This window comes from Schistocerca cancellata, chromosome 3, assembly GCF_023864275.1.
Source record: "Schistocerca cancellata isolate TAMUIC-IGC-003103 chromosome 3, iqSchCanc2.1, whole genome shotgun sequence".
NCBI lineage: Eukaryota > Metazoa > Arthropoda > Insecta > Orthoptera > Acrididae > Schistocerca > Schistocerca cancellata.
The window spans coordinates 276,209,516-276,229,795 of record NC_064628.1 but is presented as its reverse complement, the minus strand read 5'-3'; the positions used below and the strand labels follow the sequence as shown (position 1 = coordinate 276,229,795).

Sequence of the window (20,280 nt, the reverse complement as noted above, 5' to 3'; positions counted from 1 at the left end):
TTTCGTCAACCATCATACTAATTCGCCTAACAAATGTTCTTCCCGATAAACTTCTTTGTTCGGACTCTTTTTCTCTATCGGCACATAGTACTTCTGCAGTGTCGAAGAGCCATTCATTCAAGAACTCACCTCCAGCAAAAGACTTTATCAGATTGGCCTTTTTTCTGTTAATTATAAAATTATCTTTGACAGAATTGTATCCTCGGTTTTTCCAACATTTTCTGTTTCTTTTTCTCTTCCACGAAATGTATCTTCGGGTCGAATTAAAATCAGTCGCGGACAGGATCCAGCCCGCGAGCAGCCGGTTGCTTACCAGTGGTCTGGATACTTGTCGTGCATCGTGTTGAGGAAACACTGAACGCTTGTGAAAGATAAATAAAAACACTGGTCTAAGACGTGATTGTGAAAAGTAGCCCGAGGTTGTATATACACGCATGTAAAAGATGTATCCTTCTAAAACTGCTTGGTTCTTTCGAAAAAACAAACTTTGTTCTCCCACGCGCAAGTTAAAATTCATTCCAAGTTTGTATTTCCGCTTATGTAAGAGATATAGTCTTGTGATGTATGAACGAATCTTTTGAATGTTTTTGAAAGACTCTCTGTATACTAAAGTCACGTTTTTAATGCATTTAAGAACTAGTTCCCACAGACCACGGAAAGTGCTTCCACAGGATCTTGTTGATTTCTGCGCTTACAAAAAAAAAAAATCTTCACAATGGAATGAATCAGTACTTAAATAAAAGACCAATGACTGTTGAAGTATATTCACTGAAATGCAGATGTCTTTTGGCATTACGTGTGTTTCAAAGATATCTTTTCCAATAGTAAATGCACTGAAGTAGCTACGAGCAACGCTGTATAAACATTGTCAGAATGAGCGCGCTGAATACTGTCAGAAGAACACCTCTCCGTTTACGTTCTACGAATCTTAATGCTGGCGTGGAAAACATCTAAACAGTTTGTCTAACGTACTCAAAAATGACACCCCAAATCTAGCAGTACGATTTGGTTGTGTAGTGGTGTGAATAGCGTCTATGTAAAATGTAATAAGTTTGAAACCAGTTCCAGGAAATCCAGAATTCAATATCATCAGAAATGGAGCCACGGAGAATAGGGTTACAGGTGCGGAATATAGACAGGACGCGCAACAACGCCCTGCTCTAGCGGAATAGCTATTTTCGTCGTGACCTCATACGGGAGCGACATTCACACCTGCTGCGCGATGCTGTGCATGAAGTTCCTCCCTCCACAAAGCTGAGTACGCTACAGGAATAAAAATCAGTACAAAGAAGAAACGAAAGAGCACAGACTGGTCGAATTATAATCCGGCGACCTTTTGCAAGTAAAAATTGAAGACTGAAGGCAAAGAAAAATGCAGTAAACGACTGTCGGCAGACTTTCTCTCGGTCAAGAATTCTATAACTTAATGGGAACTGAGACAAATAGTGTTGATGTTAAGAAGAATTCCGCTAGCAGTTGGTGAAATTGTTGTGTATTAAAAGTCAACCGTGTCGCTGCCTAAAGCCGCATAATCAGGTGCAGCCTACATGGTAAAAAGCAAAGTACAGTGTCGCCACATCTTGTGGGTGTCAAATTTAATGAAGGAATATCTAAAGTACACTCCCAGCGTAAATAGTTCGTCATACCCATCGCTCCTAGTGAAAATTTACTACTAAGTATTGACAATGTTCACAGAGTACCTACCGAGCGAGGTGGCGCAGTGGTTAGCATACTGGACTCGCATTCGGGAGGACGACGGTTCAATCCCGTCTCCGGCCATCCTGATTTAGGTTTTCCGTGATTTCCCTAAATCGCTTCACGCAAATGCCGGGATGGTTCCTTTGAAAGGGCACGGCCGATTTCCTTCCCCATCCTTCCCTCACCCGAGCTTGCGCTCCGTCTCTAATGACCTCGTTGTCGACGGGACGTTAAACACTAATCTCCTCCTCCTCCTCCACAGAGTACTAAATTTTACCTAGGAGCGATGGGTAAATTTGTGAGTGTATTTTAGACATTCCTTTATCAATTTTAGCGTCCACAAAATGTGGTGAGACTGTATTTTGCCTTCTGTCGTGTAGGCTGAATCTGATGATGCGGTTTTAGACCACGAAACCGGTTGTGTTTTAATAAAAAACAATTTTGCCAGCTGTTAGCAGAATTCTTCATAAAATCATGCCTTTCAACAGCTGCAGATGACCAGTATGTAAGATAGTTTGTGAAATAGCGTTGATGATGGATGCTGAGGTAGCTTGGGATAGTGGGATACAAATGCAGCTGTGGTTCGTAAAAATGTTTTACATGACTATACATTATCAGTACAAAATAGATATTAGTTACATCTATTATGGACTGTATTTTGAGAACTGTGGCTCTTAAGTAGAATGAAAAATTATGATTAAAGTTTTTATTTAATCCCCTATACGTTTCGACGGTTATCCATTATCATCAGGAGGGAGGTATCTTTTACACAGCTATTCTTAGTGGCATTCGTTGGCGATTTCTTCGAGTAGCATGTGAGGTGGCCAGTAGTTGAGGTTGCGACAGGCTCTGATAATAACTAAATGAATTAGCTAAAGACATTATGGATGTGACGTCATAGATTAAACATATAAAACGTAGATACACGGCAAGATGGTAACTACTTATGCAGAATTCTGACATTGGAAGTGGCATATCCTTCTCATTTTGCACCAGTCACACGCTGAGAAGCGTGTGCAATTTTCAGCGTCAAAATGGTGTTCTTCTTGTTTTGTAAGTCCCCGCTAAATTCTACATAAAAAAGGGTTAAACTAAGAAGTCGTAAACTGACATCAATTCGAAAAGTAACAGATGTCTCCTCCTTGATGCCGCCCAGAAGGAAAACAGCTCTGCTGCCAGAGACACCAGACACAAACATGGGGCACTATCGAGCCAGCCACGCCTCGCACCAATGTGACCGTGGGAGCTCTACCAGCAGACCAGTCGCCCCGAGGTTCTGCTAGCAGATCTACACGCCTCGCAGCGGTGGCAGTGGAATACATGGCGGCTTAGGCTACGGCTCCACGTGCATTTTTTCCAGCGGGGTTTGAGCTGGAGAAAACGTGGTAGGAATTCCAGCAACTGTGGCGACCACAGAGCTGAAAAAACTGCCGAGTAGTGGCAGTCAACTGGCCAAGTACACGTGCAGGAGAAGCAACGCCGCTGGATCTATACTGGGCAGTGTATCATTGGATAACGATTTATCAGTCGACATCGTTGAAGTCGTCGTCGCCGTCGCCGTCGTCGAATTGAAAGTCAGCAGAGGGAATGGTGCATCCACTCTGCACTAAGTGACATGTCAAAAAGGGAAAGTTCGTTCCCGTATATTAGGAATTAGAGGAATATTCAGATGAATTTTTAGAGTGTTATCGAATGCCTGTTAATCGGCTCTAGAAACCATCTCAGTCGTGGAAAACGACATTTCCAAAACACTGTCGTGGAGTACTGTGCTTGCGGATGTATTGTCTTTTCTGAATAAGACGGCACTAATTGGAAAAACAATTCACTTGAAAATCACTGTTTGTCGGTATTTCTTGACCATTGGAATCTCGGACGGTAAAAACATTTCATCAGGATCTGCATTCTGGGGAGGTCGCCCTAAATTACACTGGCGGAAGAAATGACTGAAACACCAAGAAGGAGCTGAGCAACATAAACGAAAGATGTCTATTCAAGTTTCGCGCCAGTCGCTCGAGAGTTGTGCTAGTAGAACCACTAAAAGGATGCCACTCAGGTTTGCTTTAAATACACACTGTAACACTCGTGAGCGTTAGTTACCTTAGAGACTGAACTTGATGAGTTGATGCTAATCAAGAATGGCTTAAGACGACGAAGAAGTCATTATCAGCACTTCATTGAGTTTGAACGAGGTCGCGTAATACAGCTATGAGAAGCTGGATGTTCCTTCTGCTATAGCCGGCCGAGGTGGCCGAGCGTTTCTAGGCGCTACAGTCTGGAACCGCGCGACCGCTACGGTCGCACATTCGAATCCTGCCTCGGGCATGGATGTGTGTGATATCCTTCGGTTAGTTAGGTTTAAGTAGTTCTAAGTTCTAGGGGACTGATGACCTCAGAAGTTTAGTCCCATAGTGCTCAGAGCCATTTGAACCATTTTGAACCTTCTGCTATACTGCAGAAACACTTGCCAGGAATGGAGCCACTGTACGTGTTTACTGGCAGCAGCTGTCACGAGCTCCGGGCGACCACGTAACACTACTGAGAGGGAAGACCATCGTGTTCAGCGTATCGCCCTGACACATCGTACTGCGACTGCAGCAGCAATTTGAAGAACAGTTGGAACCACATTGACACCACGAACTATCACAAATCGATTACGTCAAGGACTGCTCTGATCCAGACGCCTTGTACCACCCGTTCCACTGACCCCAAACCACCTCCATTTATGACTTCAGTGGTGTCAAGCTCTTTGGACGGCAGGGTGGGGTTCTACTTCGGTGCCAATGATGGCTCTGTGTTATTTGGAAGGAGGCTAGTAGATGGCGTGGAACCAACCTGTCTGCATGCTAGACACACTGACCTGTCGGTGGAGTTAGGGTCTGGAGGGCGAATTCGTATGACAGCAGGAGCTGCCTGCAAATATATATGTCAATCTGGTGATTCGACCTGTTGTGATGTCATTCATGAACAGCAACCCAGGGGTGTCTTCCAACAGGATAACGGTGCTCCACAGACAGCTGTTGTAACCATACGTGCCCTACAAAGTGTCGACATGTTGCCTTTGCCTTCTCGATCACCACATATGTCCCCAATAGAGCACATTGGACGAAAACTCCAGCGTGATCCATAAACAGCGTTAACCGTCCTTGCATCGAGCGACCAAGTGCAACAGTATAGAACTCCATTCCACAAACTGACATCTGGCGCCTATACAACACAATGCACACACGTTTGCATGGTTGCATTCAACATTCTGGCAATTAAATCGGTACCAGCATTTCACATTTGTTATGGCTTACCATGCGCGTAAATTAACCTGTGATCTTGCAATGTTAATCATTTCAATATGTTACCCAGACAAATGTATTCCCGAAATTTTATTTTATTATTACTTTTGGTATTGCGATTTTTTCCGACGGTGTATTTTTAGTTGTACTGAGAATTTGCTCTTCTGATGAGTCTGGAGCGTATTTCCTTTTTCTTGTCTGAGCCTTTGAAACAGGCGCTGCCAACAGTGCCGCTGCATCCTGTTGTCATGCTATATTCCTTTCTGTACTGCGATAATTGGTACTAATGGAACAGTCAATATAAAACTTTAATATGTCTCAGTAACTCACTCTTTTAATTGGAAAGAAGGCCGCAGGAAGGACGTTTCTTTCATATACAGGTGACGCTTCTTATTCTTCGCTGCATCTCTACTTCTGCCTTCCTGCAATTTCAACGTTCTCAGATAACTGTCCTTCACGATTTTCGAACTTCCCTGTATTTCCTTACATAAAATAAAATTTATGAACATTATAATCTCCCGACCATAATTTTGAAGTAATTTCCAGGTAACTAGGATAAGGAAACTCAGTCTGTTGACTTAGAGTGTCTATCTGGTTCTCCTTCGAATGCACGAACTATTTGTGATACGAGCGTGGCTACACGGGATACGCTCAGCAAAGATGTCATGAAACAACTGAACACTGGATGGAAATAAGTCTGAAGGTCTAGTCGGGAGCGGTGTCCACTAGGTAAAAACTACTGGAGTGGCCACTCAGGCGGCTGTAATTCCAGCAGAGAAAGAGGACGAGCCGCGGTGCATTTTCCTGCGTGAGACCTTGGAGACTCTCCGCGCCTGCGCATGGGCCGCGTGGATTCCAGCGCTGTGTAGCCACCCTCACTTAGATGATGCATTTCCCTTTCTGCCCCCTTTTTTTCAGCTCAGATGCCGCTGGAGAAAGCGCACGAGTGGCCGTAGTGTTATGGCTGCTCCCGCACCAGCACGCCATCGACCTGAAGAGCACTATCTCCTACTCACTCTCATGTAGTTTTGTTCGCCCATCAAAGTGCTCTGGATGTTACGACACGGACTTTTTTATCTGTGAGGTTCAATTGAGATCAGAAATTTTGAACACCCCACCTTAGGAATATTCATCAGAAATTTTGAACACCCCACCTTAGGAATATTCATCAGAAATTTTGAACACCCCACCTTAGGAATATTCAAACTGTGAACTGAAGAAAAGCGTGATCTAAATCATGAGCATCGCAATTGAAGCCCAGAACAAAGAACGAACCCTATCAAGCTACAATCAACATTCAAATTGGTTAAAATAAGCAAGTTTCCGGACACGGCCCGGCTGGAGAACGTAGAAATAATGGATCCTCAATTTTCTTACAGCTTGTGAATGATGCTACATTCCAATCACAAGAACTTTATACCACAGATAAAGCGCATTACTATCCGCGACATGGAAGCTTTCCTCAAAACCTAGACCAAGGACACCCTACAAGGGGGCGATCAAAAAGTTTCCGTTTCTAGGCAGCATGCTATACCGTACATACTTCATTCTTCGACGTATGTCTGCAGGTGCTTTCCCTTCGACAGCCAAGAAACGATTAACAGCAAACTGGTTCATTTTGTCGCATTTCGTAATAACGTCCCCCATTTCATGTTTCCACATCTACCGCACGCACTTCTGAAAGACACGAATGCCACATGACACACGCCTACATGTCGGTGCTTATATACCTCTGTCAGAGTCACGCTTCCTTGCTTACATGCTAAGCAAAGTTCTCAATTGGAAACCTTTTGATAGTTCATTGTAGCACAGCTGCATCTCACGCTGCAGCAAGTCATGCTAGTGGGTGCGATACCTCAGATGTTGTACAATTATTTTGACAAACAAATGATTCAGGTTACCTAATTCTTGCCTAAAATGTTTGTAAATTGAATTTGATTTACGATAACGTACTTTTCGAACGAAAACTTAAAGATCACTTCTATGTATACTTTTCTATTACAGTTACAATTGAAACTGTAAATATGATTGTAGGTAACAAATAACTGACTAATCATCGGACAGATTACAAAAATCTTTTTTTATGACGAGATTAATTTCCTTATAATACTATCTTTTTTTCTTAATTTCATCTCAGAAGACCTTGACTAATTCCTCAAATGAACGTATTGACTTCATTACAAAACTGAAAATGTAACATTTTAATTCCTTGTATCACTGTAGAGCGTGTGAAACAACCCCTTTTATGCCACGATCAGTATTCCCTTTTTTATTCTGAGCGCAGAAGGCTGAAGGAATTCTCCGGCGTCTCTGCTGGCGTCTTGCACAACAAGACCTAAGTGCTTCTCAGCGGCACTGTCAGCAGAGGGGCCGTGGCGCCCCAGTGCGGTAGGGCCCTTACATGGCGCCGCTCCTTATCGCTTCAGGACCACAGCTCCTCAACGGCCTTAACGTAGTCCAGACCATCCAAAACTGAAATTATTCAGCTACAGTGTTCACTCATATATTAAAATGTACGTCATTCAGCACCTTTTACGACCATGCTTTGATCTTATTTCCCCAACAAATACACGATGGCTACGTCTAAATGACTGAACTGCACTTTGTGATCTTCGCAGACACAAACACTATTTCCTAATTCTAACTGAAATTCTATGCCCAAACCTTCATCCTGTCTCACGCTACAGCATACTGTTCTGGGCGTATGATGGTTTTCTGTGATTAATTGGTTACCTTCATCAGAAGACTTTCGATCCTGTGGATCTAAAGTATGCGCACAGTAATGTTTGTGATGTATACTGGTAGCTAACGCAATGATCTACCCGGTGACACCTTGCAGGATAAGGTATTTCCTTTTGTATGACACTTATTTACTTTTGTACTGTTATCATATTGACATAGATTTACCCTGTTTTAATTTCCAACATACTGTAAAGCTGAAAGAACAAAAGGTTACTGGGGCTTATGCAACGATTGGTTAGAAAGGATTACAGCTGAAGACGAATGGGTAGCTTCAAAAGGCAGTAGAGGATAAAATAGGTAAAAAACATAAAGCCTAACAGGTAACCTTGGATAACACAAGAGAGATTGAACTTAACTGACGACAGGAGAAAATATAAAAATACAGGAAATGAAGCATATGAAAGGGAATACAAACGTCTAAAAAATGAGATCGACAAGAAGTGCAAAATAGCTAAGCAGGAATGGCTAGATGTCAACTGTAGGGCTTTAAAGCATATTTCACTATTGGAAAGACAGATACTGCCTATAGCAAAAGTAAAGGGGAAAGAGATGCGGCTGTATGAACATCAAGAGCTCAGATCGAAAACCAGCTCTAAGAAAAGAAGGGAAAGGTTAAAGGAGTAAATAGAGGGTTTATACATGGGAGGTAAACTTGAAGGCTGTATTATAGAAAGGGATGTGGACGTAGATGAGATGTGAGATGATACGGCGACAACAATTTGACAGAGGTCTGTACGGTTTAAGTCAAAACAAGGCCCCGGAGGTAGACGATATTCCGTCAGAGCTACCGATAGCCTAGGGAGGGCCAGCACAGAAAAAACATTTCCATCTGGTGGGCGTGATGTATGAGACAGGCGAAATACTCTGACTTTAAGAAGAATGTCATAATTCCAATTCCAAAGAAAGCGGTTGTTGACAGGTGTGAAAGTTACCAAACTATCCGTTTGATAAGTCGTGGTTGCAAAATAATAACATGAATTCCTTGCAAAATAATAACATGAATTTCTTACAGAAGAATGGAAAAGCTGGTAGAAGCCGACGTCGGGGGAAAATCGGTTTGAATTTCGGAGAAACGTAGGAACACGCGATGCAATAGTGACGCTACGACTTATCTTCGAAAATGGGTTAAGAAAAGGCAAACATACGTTTATAGCATCTGTAGACTCCGGAACCTTTTTTCAATGTTGACTGGAATACTCTCTTCGAAATTCTGAAGGTATCAGGAGTAAAATGAAGCGAGCGAAAGTTTATTTACAGCTTGTACAGAAACCAAAAGGCAGTTGTAAGAGTCGAGGGGCATGAAAGGATAGTAGTGGTTGAGAAGAGAGTGAGACAAGGTTGTAACCTGTTCCCGACGTTGTTCAGTCTGTACGCTGATCAAGCAGTAAAAGAAAGCAAAGAAAATCTTGAGCAGGAATTGAAGTTCAGGGAAAATAAATAAAAACTCTGATGATACCGTTATTCTCTCGGAGACAGCAAAGAGCTTGGAAGAGCAGTTGAACAGAATGAACATGTTCTTGAAAGGAGGATAAAAGATGAACACCATCAAAAGCAAAACCACGGTACTGGAATGTGGTCGAATTATATCTGTTGATGCCAAGGGAGTAGGGTTAGGAAATGAGACGTCAGATAGTAGACGAGTTTTACTATTTGGGCAGCAAAAAAGTGATGATGGCCGAAGTAGAGAGGATATAAAATGTAGACTAACAATGGCAAGAAAAAAAATTTGAAAAAAAGGAATTTAACATCAAATAAGCAATTGAGTGCTAGAAAGTCTTTTCTGAAAGTATTTGTCTGGAGTGCAGCCATGTACGTAACTGAGAATGGAAGCTTTCGAAATGTGGTACTACAGAAGAATGTTGAAGATTAGATGCGTGTAGATCACGTAACCAATGAACAGGACTGAGGAGACAAGAATTTCTGACCAAAAGAAGGGATCGGTTGATAGGACACATTCTGATACATAAAGGGATCACCAATTTAGTATTGGAGGGAAGTGTCGAAGGTAAGAAAGTCGTAGAGGGAGACCAAGGGGTGAATATAATAAGCAGATTAAGAAGGATGTACGTGTCAGTATCCTTGACATCCCAGCCGAGTGGACGGGCAATGTCGAAGTCAGTTATAAATCCCAGTGACTTGCTGTCGGATTCGCACATCTTCGGTTAGCCGTGTTGTGTTTACTTATCTAGAATCTTTGACAGCTGCTGCCTGACACCGATACCTATGGGAACTGGGAGGTGAAGCACGCCCACCAGGCGCACCCAGTACACAGTGGTGCCCTGAACTCCACCGACCAAATTTCGGAGTTTCTTCAGAGATTTTATCTGAGAATTTAGGAATCAGATAAACGTGGTCTCCAGCGCCTCGTTACAGAGTAGTAAAGTATATTAGGATTTATCCTATTTGTTGCCGCAATTACCATTGTTCCCGCGATGTTATCCTAGAAATATAGGAAAAGCTTTTAGTAAGTCGTCACAAAGACGTACTACACAAATCATATCTACACCTACAGCCATGCTCTGCATAGTGTTGTACATGGCAGAGCCTACTTCCCATTATTACTATGCCTTTTTCCCGTTCCATTCACGTATGGACCGCGGGGAGAATGACTGTTTAAACGCCCCAGAGCGCGCTGTAGTTATTCTAAGTTTGTGCTCGCGATCCCAAAGAGACTGATACGTAGGGGTTTATAGTTATTTTCCTAGATTCATTATCTGGACCTGGTTCCTGAAACTCGGTAAACAGACTTTCTCGGTATGATATGTGTCTATCTTAGAGTGTCTACGAGTTCAGTTTCTTCTGCCTCCATGTCACACTCTCCCACGGACCAGACAAACGTGTTCCATTCCTGCTACAGTTTCCTGTATACGTTCAAGGTCGTCTGTTAATACTATTCGATATGGCACCAAACACTTCAGCATTATTCCAGGATGGGCCACATGAGTGATCTGCAAGCTATCCCCTATATAGACTGATTCCATATTATAACATGCTGCCAATAAACCATAGTCTGTCACCTGCTCTACCTTCGTCTGAGTCTATGAGACCCATTTCCTATCGCTCAATATACATTCCAAACACAGTTCTGAAGAACGTTGTTTCCAGCCTTAGCACTACTTCGAAATCTTATCAAGATTCTACAGAATATTTGTGCAGCTTTTGCAGGCGGTACTTTATTACAGATCACTACAGGGGCTTTACAACAACAACAAAAAATAAATAAATAAATAGAAAGAAATGGAATTATGGCGATAAATGCATGCTTGAACAGAAGTGCAGATCCTAGCCCAAGTCTGCAGTTTGTGCTGCTGTATTGCACCACGAACATAACAGTGTTCCGTATTGCCATGAGAGCATAATGTCGGAGATGAGTGACTTCGAACGTTGGCAAAAAATTGGTGTTTATGTGATGGGTTCTTCCGTAATCAGGACAGCTGGGAGAGCTTCCCATGGAGACTGGGAAGAGAATCAGTGGAAGATGACACTAGTTGTACTGTTTGTGACTTCCCCAACGTAATTACTGCACAGTGGTTCATGGGCATTGCATCTGATAGTGTCGTGAAAACTGCATTGTGTTTCAGCGAGACAGTTGCTCGCCGTCTCCTGTTGCTTGCTGGCGTATTATTACTGTAGCTGGCCAGTATGTCCGCTGACCTGCTTGAAAACCCGCTGGCGCCAAGGTGTGGGGCTAAGCGTCGTTGAAGACTAGAGCCTGCCACGGCGTACCAGACTCCGCGCGTGCAGCGTGTGCGGACTCATTGCGGGCCGAGGCCCAGCGTGTCACTCGGCTTTGCTCCTTCCTTCTCGAAAGTACAGTCAGCGCGACATTTCATTTAACATTGCGGCGCGGCATTGTTCGGTCGGCAGAACTTTTTGCGTTCGGCAGAATCGTGCTGTCAGCGCTGTTTAAACTGCGCTATTTCTTCGTGGTACGAAGGACATTCACAGGTCCAGTGGCTGTTTGCACAAAAAGAAACAGTCTAGCGATCTAAAGTCGCAGTCCTTGAAAATGAATGGGAATGACTCAAGAGAGGGATGAGAATTCTCAGTTCAGATAAGCGACAGGTACTGCATATTTACTATTGAATGACAATACAGTATCATGCAGAAAGAATTTAAAGATTTTGTTGGCAATGAAAGAACAGAATATCAGAACGATCGACAGACGGGATTCGCTGTGCAGCCGTGGAGCGCGTGAAGAAATTAGTGGTGCAAATAGTCAAATATCTGAAGTCACACACATTACCGGTATTCCATTTTAAGTTGCAACCGCTTTGGCTTGGCTCTGAGCACTATGGGACTTAACTTCTGAGGTCATTAGTCCCCTAGAACTTAGAACTACTTAAACCTAACTAACCTAAGGACATCACACACATTTATGCCCGAGGCAGGATTCGAATGTGCGACCGTATCGGTCGCGCGGTTCCAGACTGTAGCGCCTAGAACCGCTCGGCCAATCCGGCCGGCTGCAACCGCTTTCACTGGATCTCAATGAAGAGTATTAATACTTTATATACCACTGCGAAGTATGTTGGTTAAATGAAGCAGCATGCCTGGAACGATTTTTCGACTTGAAACTCGCTATTGTCGAATTTATGAAGAAAAAAGGAGTGCAGGAAGGAAAATTAGAATATCCAGACTGCATTGCAGTCTTTGTATTTTAAGTGTAATTGGTTGCACACTGTCCACAGTAAGACATTACACTGTAGTTTATTCCTGATGTGAGGACGATGAATTTGGAAAGAAAATCGCGTTGTTAAAGGGATGCCCGCATCTCGTGGTCGTGCGGTAGCGTTCTCGCTTCCCACGCCCGGGTTCCCGGGTTCGATTCCCGGCGGGGTCAGGGATTTTCTCTGCCTCGTGATGGCTGGGTGTTGTGTGTTGTCCTTAGGTTAGTTAGGTTTAAGTAGTTCTAAGTTCTAGGGGACTTATGACCACAGCAGTTGAGTCCCATAGTGCTCAGAGCCATTTGAACCATTTTTTTGTTAAAGGGACGCATTCTGACAAAGACAATCCCGTTCCCTAAGCTCACTGGTTAACGAAAACGAGAGGTCTGAAGAATTCATTGTGATCTTGACAAAATTCAAGGACTGTTTTAGGGCAATGTCAGACTTAGACCTGTTTCCGAGGTGTTTTCGAGACCCTTGGCAGTTTCACCTGAAATCGTTCCTTTCCCCTGTGCATATACAGATGTAACTGAGTAACCTGCATGGTAATTGCAGTTTTTACGTTAAACTGCACAGGATGCCTACAATGCTTACCTCAGGTAGATATTCCAAGTGTCCATAATGAGGTAGCTACAATATTTCGATTGCTATATTCGTGTGAAAGACCTTTTCCGATTATGCGTCTGAATAAGGCACGATTACGTGGCAACTTAAGAGCGGAACTGAAATTGTCTGCGTCTGTCTGTATGCCAACAGGATGTACCAGATAAAAATTATATTTCGTCTGCATTGAGCCAAAACTAATTAAATTATATTGAAAATTAGTTATGTTTATGCCGTAAGTTGTTGTTAAATTTGAGATATAGAATCAAATAGTTTGCAGTGTGACTACACTGCTATTTAAATGCGACGCGTTCGCAGTTTTCACACTCTTCCTCCGGCTCGAGCTTGACAGTATGGCGTGGCTGTGACGGAGCCCTTTGGCTCTCGTGGCCGGGCGTGACCCGTGAGCTGAAATCTTGGTCGCCCCTGTCGCAGACGAATTATAGAGGACGTCGACTTCCAGAGAAACAGGCCACGGTCTTCGCACGTGCGTCGCGGGAAAAGCTAGATCGCAAGTCGCGAACCCAGCGCGCATGCGGAAAGTGTGTTGGCTCCCAGCTTAAGTGTCTTGACTTCCGTAGCTTCTCTGTCTTGACTCACTGGGTTGGTTGGTCTATGGCCGACGACGCCTCATTATCATCAATGCTGATTGCTTTCTCTACCCCAAACTGATATCTCATTTATCTTTTAATCAGATCATACATTATACTATTTCGGCTGCCTCTTTAGCGATGGAGTTGCAGACAGATGCACTGTTAAAGATAGATGTGATAAACATAAACATCATAACACGTCAGGTCAGCTAGAAAAATCTGCTATAGCTGAACACCGCCTTGATATGGGACATAACACGAACTACAGAGAGACAAAGATCTTGCCCTCCATCTCCATATAGCGCAACTCCATCATCAAAGAATCAGTCGAATTACGTATAACTAAGTACCTGATGAACAGAGATGTGATATTTCGACTTAGCAAAGAATAAGAACCAGCACTGGCGATGCTAAGGCATCGTCTGCCAAAGACGCAGGAACCCAACGAAACAGCATAAAGGGGGAATCGAAATAGACCTCACTGAAACCCCCAGCGTCCAACGTTACTGCCACCTCTGGTTTCTGCTCTTGAGGAATATTACGCTGCCATTCTTCCACAGACCTGACGGCAAATCACTGAAAGTGTCCCCAGTAAAGTTAGAGCGGGCAAACCCTATGTTAATGTCCGTTAATAGGTGTGCAGACACTTTTCATCAGATAGTGTATTTCTATTGGTACAACTTTTTGCTGTACTTAAAGTAAAGGTACATTTGAGAACAGAGAGCAAGAAAAGTTGAGAGAGAGAAAGAGAGAGAGAGAGGAAGTCATTTTTCGCTACACAGTGTATCATATGTCCTCATACTGATTTACATTTTGCACTACATTCCGTGTGTTCACTATGAGATTTAAGCACTGAATCCAATGAAAGAAAGCTTACGTTCTGCTTCTTGTAAAACTGCACTTATTTCTAAGTGCCTTCACTTCGTCACGTCTAACCTGTTTCTTACAACTGTGTATTACGCGTCGTGGATTACGAATAGCACTAAACTGATTTGAGTTGTCTCAGCTGAAACGTGTTGAGGTACGTGGCGCATAAGCCGTGCTGAATTGTGCTGTGAAATTATAATGACACTTGTGTTTCATTCTTTTTGTTAGGCTGAGAATAATCTCCCTTGTTGATTTAAGGTTGTTCACCACCTTTCCTTCCTTGACACTTAAAAGCCACTGATGAACTCTCCAACAAAATGCGATGTACAATACTGCCAACAAAATATTTGGTCAGTTACACAGTGATATTCATGAGAGATAGAAAAGTTAAATTTACGAAACGAGCTGAACGATTTTTTCCTTGAGAACTCCATCTGTTCCATAGAATACTTTCTATTTATGTTAAAATGTAAATGGTAAGGTAAGAATTCCCAATTCACACCATCATATTAAAAAGAACTTGCAAATGTTCAGTTTGTAAACTGTATTTACTTATGAATGTGTAATGCCCCTCCCGCCAGATGCTCGAGTCCTCCCTCGGGCATGGGTGTGCGTGTTGTTCTTAGCAAAAGTTAGTTTAAGTAGAGTGTAAATCTAGGGGCCAATGGCCTAAGCAGTTTGGTCCCTTAGCAATTCACACCCATTTGCACATTTGAATGTGTAATAATAAAATATTTCGCTCCACAACATTACGATCAATTGCACAAATGACCCATTGAACATAAAAGTAACAACATATTCAAACGTCTTCCAATTCTTCCGACATTCATTGTCAATCCAACTTTTCAACTCCAAATTTTTTCTGATTCTGCTTCCTGTTATCTCTTCTGTATCGGCCACGTTTCATTTACGTCTTATTTTCACAACTACAGCACATAAATGAGGACTACAACCAGATATTCTGGTATTGTGTTGTAGGTCTCTGTGAGCCTTTTCCTATGGTAAATCCACTGGTAATGTTATCACAGCCCCATTCTTCTGCTGCATCAATTGGTGATTTGAATTTCACAATGATTAATTACTTTTATACTGCATGCAGTGTTGTATTATTGTGCGGAAGTGTCGTTTATGCCCACCATAATACGAAATACTTCCTTTGTGAGCAACTTTTACTCGAGAACTCTATCAGTGGTATTAATGTGTTGGGCTATCATGTTAACAGATCGTCCAGTAGCGTTACAGATCGAGTTCGCAAAAATTTACATCGCTCGTTGAAACCGAACGTGAATATTATGGTGATCGAATGAAGGTTAGAGCCACGGGTCGTAACGCATCTGAAAAGTAACGTCCACTGTTCAAAGTGCCATCAATGCGAAAAAGAGGTGACGAGACGTGTAACCAATGGCACCCCATACCATCACGCCGGGTGATACGCCAGTATGGCGATGACGAATACACGCTTCCAATGTACGTTCACTGCGATGTCGCCAAACACGGATGCGACCATCATGATGCTGTAACAGAACTTGGATTCATCCGAAAAAATGACGTTTTGCCATTCGTGCACCCAGGTTCGTCGTCGAGTACATCACCGTAGGCGCTCCTGTCTGTGATGCAGCGTCAAGGGTAACCGCAGCCGTGGTCTCCGAGCTGATAGTCCATGGTGTTGAAAGCGTCATCCACTTGTTCGTGCAGGTGGTTGTTGTCTTGCAAGCGTCCCCATCTGTTGACTTCAGGATCGAGACGTGGCTGCACGATCCGTTACAGCCATGCAGATAAGATGCCTGTCATCTCGACTGCTAGTGACACGAGGCCTTTGGTATCAAGCACGGCGTTCCGTATTACCCTCCTGAACCCACCGATTCCATATTCTGCTGACAGTCATCGGATCTCGACCAACGCGAACAGCAATGTCGCTATACGATAAACCGCAATCGCGTTAGGCTACAATCCGACCTTTATCAAAGTCGGAAACGTGATGGTACGCATTTCTCCTCCTTACACGAGGCAACACAACAACGTTTCACCAGGCAACGCCTGTCAACTGCTATTTGTGCATGAGAAATCGGTTGGAAACTTTGCTCATGTCAGCACGTTGTAGGTGTCGCCCCCGGCGCCAACCTTGTGTGAATGCTCTGAAAAGCTAATCATTTGCATATCACAGCATCTTCTTCCTGTCGGTTAAATTTCGCGTCTGTAGCACTTCATCTTCGTGGTGTAGCAATTTTAATGGCCAGAAGTATAGTTCTTCACAACTAGGGCTCAATTTTGCTCTAGAAAAACTAAGACAGGTGGAAACAGGGAAGTGTGTGGATGTGGGAGATAACAATAATTGAAATAAATGTCCTTACCTCAAAAATACATGATCTCAATTTTTCGCATCGGAAGAAAGCTTTGCTGCTGTGTAGTGGGGCCATTGTCCTCTTTCCCCACACTGCCCCGCCCCGCCCCCACCGCCCCCACCGCCCCCACCTACTCAACGCCGCTATAAGCCTTCATAGTTTTACTGCAGCCACTGTTAAACCTGGTACAGCTGTCCTCCTACGTGCAAAGTAATTCATGGTCAGTAACTCCTCATAAACAACGAGACGAGGGGCTCTTCTCTCTCTTCTGTTTTCATATACCGAGAGTGGGAGGCTGTGGCCGAGATAGCGGACTGCTGCTGGTATGACCTGGTAACGGTCTCCATCTGAAGATCCCGCAATTACACTACCTGATGAAAAGTATCAGCACACCTACTTCAGGACATTAATACGGGGTCCATCCGCCCTTCGCCTCTATGCCAGCTGGAACTCTCTTGCGGACACTTTCAGTGAGGTATCTGAATGTCTGTGGAGAAATTTCAGTTCATTCTTCCTCACGAGGAGTAACCAGAGAACCTAGTGACGTTGGACACTGGAGTCTGAAGCAAAGTCAACGTTCTAACGCATCTCAAAGTTGTTCCATTACGTTCAGGTTGGAACTCTGCGTAGCAAAGCCCATTTCAGCGATGTTATTGTCCACAAACCATCGACTCGTTGATATTGTTTTATGAGAGGACGCTGTCATACTAGTACAAATAATCTTCGGATCGAAACTGTTCCTCTACCGAACGCTGCCTTTAGTACAATGTTTCCAACTTTTAAGCCAAAACAACAAATTCATTACTTCCTTTCTTACACAGTCGTGGTATAGCATCCTGAACAACTCGGTTATTTCACTCTCACGTAAACCTACAGCCTTTTTCTGGTGATTTCCCTACAAACTGATAAAACATAAACAACATCTACTCGAACGCGTCACTGTAATCTACTAAACAAACAAAATCTCTGCTTCTTTAGGCTCTATATTTCTATTCCAGTTTCATACCAGTACAGAACTACATGTGGTAATCAGCTCAGAAGCTATTCGGGATATACAGAGCGTTGTGTTTCTAAAATACGTTACCACTAACTGTATACAAGAACGACTCTTGAGGGCTGCACGTCTTCTATGGATGCGAGACTGTAGACAAAGACCATAGACATAGACCAACTCTCTCGTACACAATGACAGACATTGTCGGAGTAGTGATCAATATCCAGGGCTAAGCTAGAAACAATCATTTCAAGGAATGAAGTCTAGTAAGTAAGGTTCCAAAATGCGTATCTTAAGAGCTATGAACACTTGTTCCCCTTCGATACTGTAAAACACACCTACTGCATGCTCTTCGCTTTCCATATTTTGGCAAGTGATAGCACGGATCAAAAAAAGAAAAAAAGACCAGTAAACGTGATCTCTAAAATGCATACTTTGAAGAAATGAGAATATATAGGGTGAGTCACCTAACGTTACCGCTGGATATATTTCGTAAACCACATCAAATACTGACGAACCGATTCCACAGACCGAACGTGAGGAGAGGGGCTAGTGTAACTGTTTAATACAAACCATACAAAAATGTACGGAAGTATGTTTTTTAACACAAACCTACATTTTTTTAAATGGAACGACGTTAGTTTTGTTAGCACGTCTGAACATATAAACAAATACGTAATCAGTGCCGTTTGTTGCATTGTAAAATGTTAATTACATCCGCAGATATTGTAACCTAAAGTTCACGCTTGAAACCTCTGACGTTCAGTTGCGTGTTGTAACAAACACTTCATTGCAGGGGCCCAAACAGCTGCAACATACATCGCGTTTCTACAGAATGATCTGCCAACGTTGCTCGAAAATGTCCCACTGGAAACGCGTCGACGTATGTGGTATCAGCATGATGGTGCACCTGCACATTCCGCAATTAACACTAGGCTGACCCTTGACAGGATGTTCGACAGGCGTTTCATAGGACGTGGAGGACGCATAAATTGGCCAGCCCGTTCTCCTGATCTTACACCTCTGGACTTCTTTCTGTGGGGTACTTTAAAGGAGAATGTGTACCGTGATGTGCCTACAATCCCAGAGGATATGAAACAACGTACTGTGGCAGCCTGCGGCGACATTACACCAGATGTACTGCGGCGTGTACGACATTCATTACGCCAGAGATTGTAATTGTGTGCAGCAAATGATGGCCACCACATTGAACATCTATTGACCTGACATGTCGGGACACACTATATTCCACTCCGTAATTGAAAACGGAAACCACGTGTGTACATGTACCTCACCCCTCATGGTAATGTACATGTGCGTCAGTGAAAAGACCAATAAAAAGGTGTTAGCATGTGGGCGTAATGTTCTGTTCCACTCTCTTCTGTACCTAAGGTCCATCACTGTTCCCTTTGGATCCCTACGTAATTCTGTGCTCTCCGATACACACGATCGAACAGCGGAGGAGTGGTACTCAAGCGTCAACTTTAGTTTACAATATCTCCGGATGTAATTAACATTTTACAATGCAACAAACGGCACTGATTACGTATTTGTTTATATGTTCAGATGTGCTAACAAAACTAAGGGGGTTCCGTTTAAAAAAATGTAGGTTTGTGTTTAAAAACATACTTCCGTACATTTTTTATGGTTTGTAATAACCAATTACACTAGCCCCTCTCCTCACGTTCGGTCTGTGGAATCGATTCGTCAGTATTTGATGTGGTTTACGAAATATATCCAGCGGTAATGTTAGGTGACTCACCCTGTATTTAGTAGAAAAGATGTGTTTCACACTAGTGAAGATGAACAAATATTCGTGGCTCTTAATATATGCATTTCAGAGCAATTATTTACTAAATTGTTTTTCTTCGAATGATAGTTGCTGCCATATGCCTGAATATTGACCGTACCTCCTCCTGCACCTCAAAATCAACTACGCTTCTGCCTTCTTACAATAATGTACTTAATAGGAACATAGTTTATTTCACTGCAACTTGAGGCTTGTTACAACTTAATTGATGTGTAGAATTCTGGTCCAATTGCGATTCTCTTAGGCGTGGCGTCCATAAATTTTCATACTGACCACGAGACACCGCCGCTTCTGCCACCAGCTTAGCTGTAATTCTCGAAACGGCCACGGTATCTCTCCCAGCAGCAGTTAAACATATTGCAACATATACGCTCATCTACAGCTCATTCATCTCAATAACAATACTCACTCTTCTCTCACGTCTTACTACATGTATACAACTCATGGCGTGAACACCATAGAGTGTGGGGTACTGTCTTTCGATTAACGCTCTGCTAAACCGGATGGGCTTGCAGTGTCAGCATCAGCCGTTCAACAAGGCCGCTACCAAATTGCTCCCTCGTTCATGTCCATCGCTAACTAGGGCCCCCTCTAATGACCTACGTGTCGGGACATTCCTTCACTATTTCCTCATGTCCATTGTTCAAACGTAAATTACCTTAAATAAAGTTTTATGTTAT

At 43.1% G+C, this 20,280-nt stretch overlaps 1 protein-coding gene across 1 annotated transcript in view; it reads left to right on the top strand.

Annotated features, from left to right (window-relative positions):
- LOC126176260 (octopamine receptor Oamb-like) overlaps positions 1-16,955 on the top strand; it is a 237,154-nt gene extending 220,199 nt beyond the window's left edge. Inside the window, exon 3 of the mRNA XM_049923407.1 lies at positions 16,863-16,955. Within this exon, the coding sequence (XP_049779364.1) occupies positions 16,863-16,955 (93 nt within the window). The remainder of the gene's footprint in view (positions 1-16,862) is intronic.
- The last annotated feature ends 3,325 nt before the right edge of the window (positions 16,956-20,280 follow it).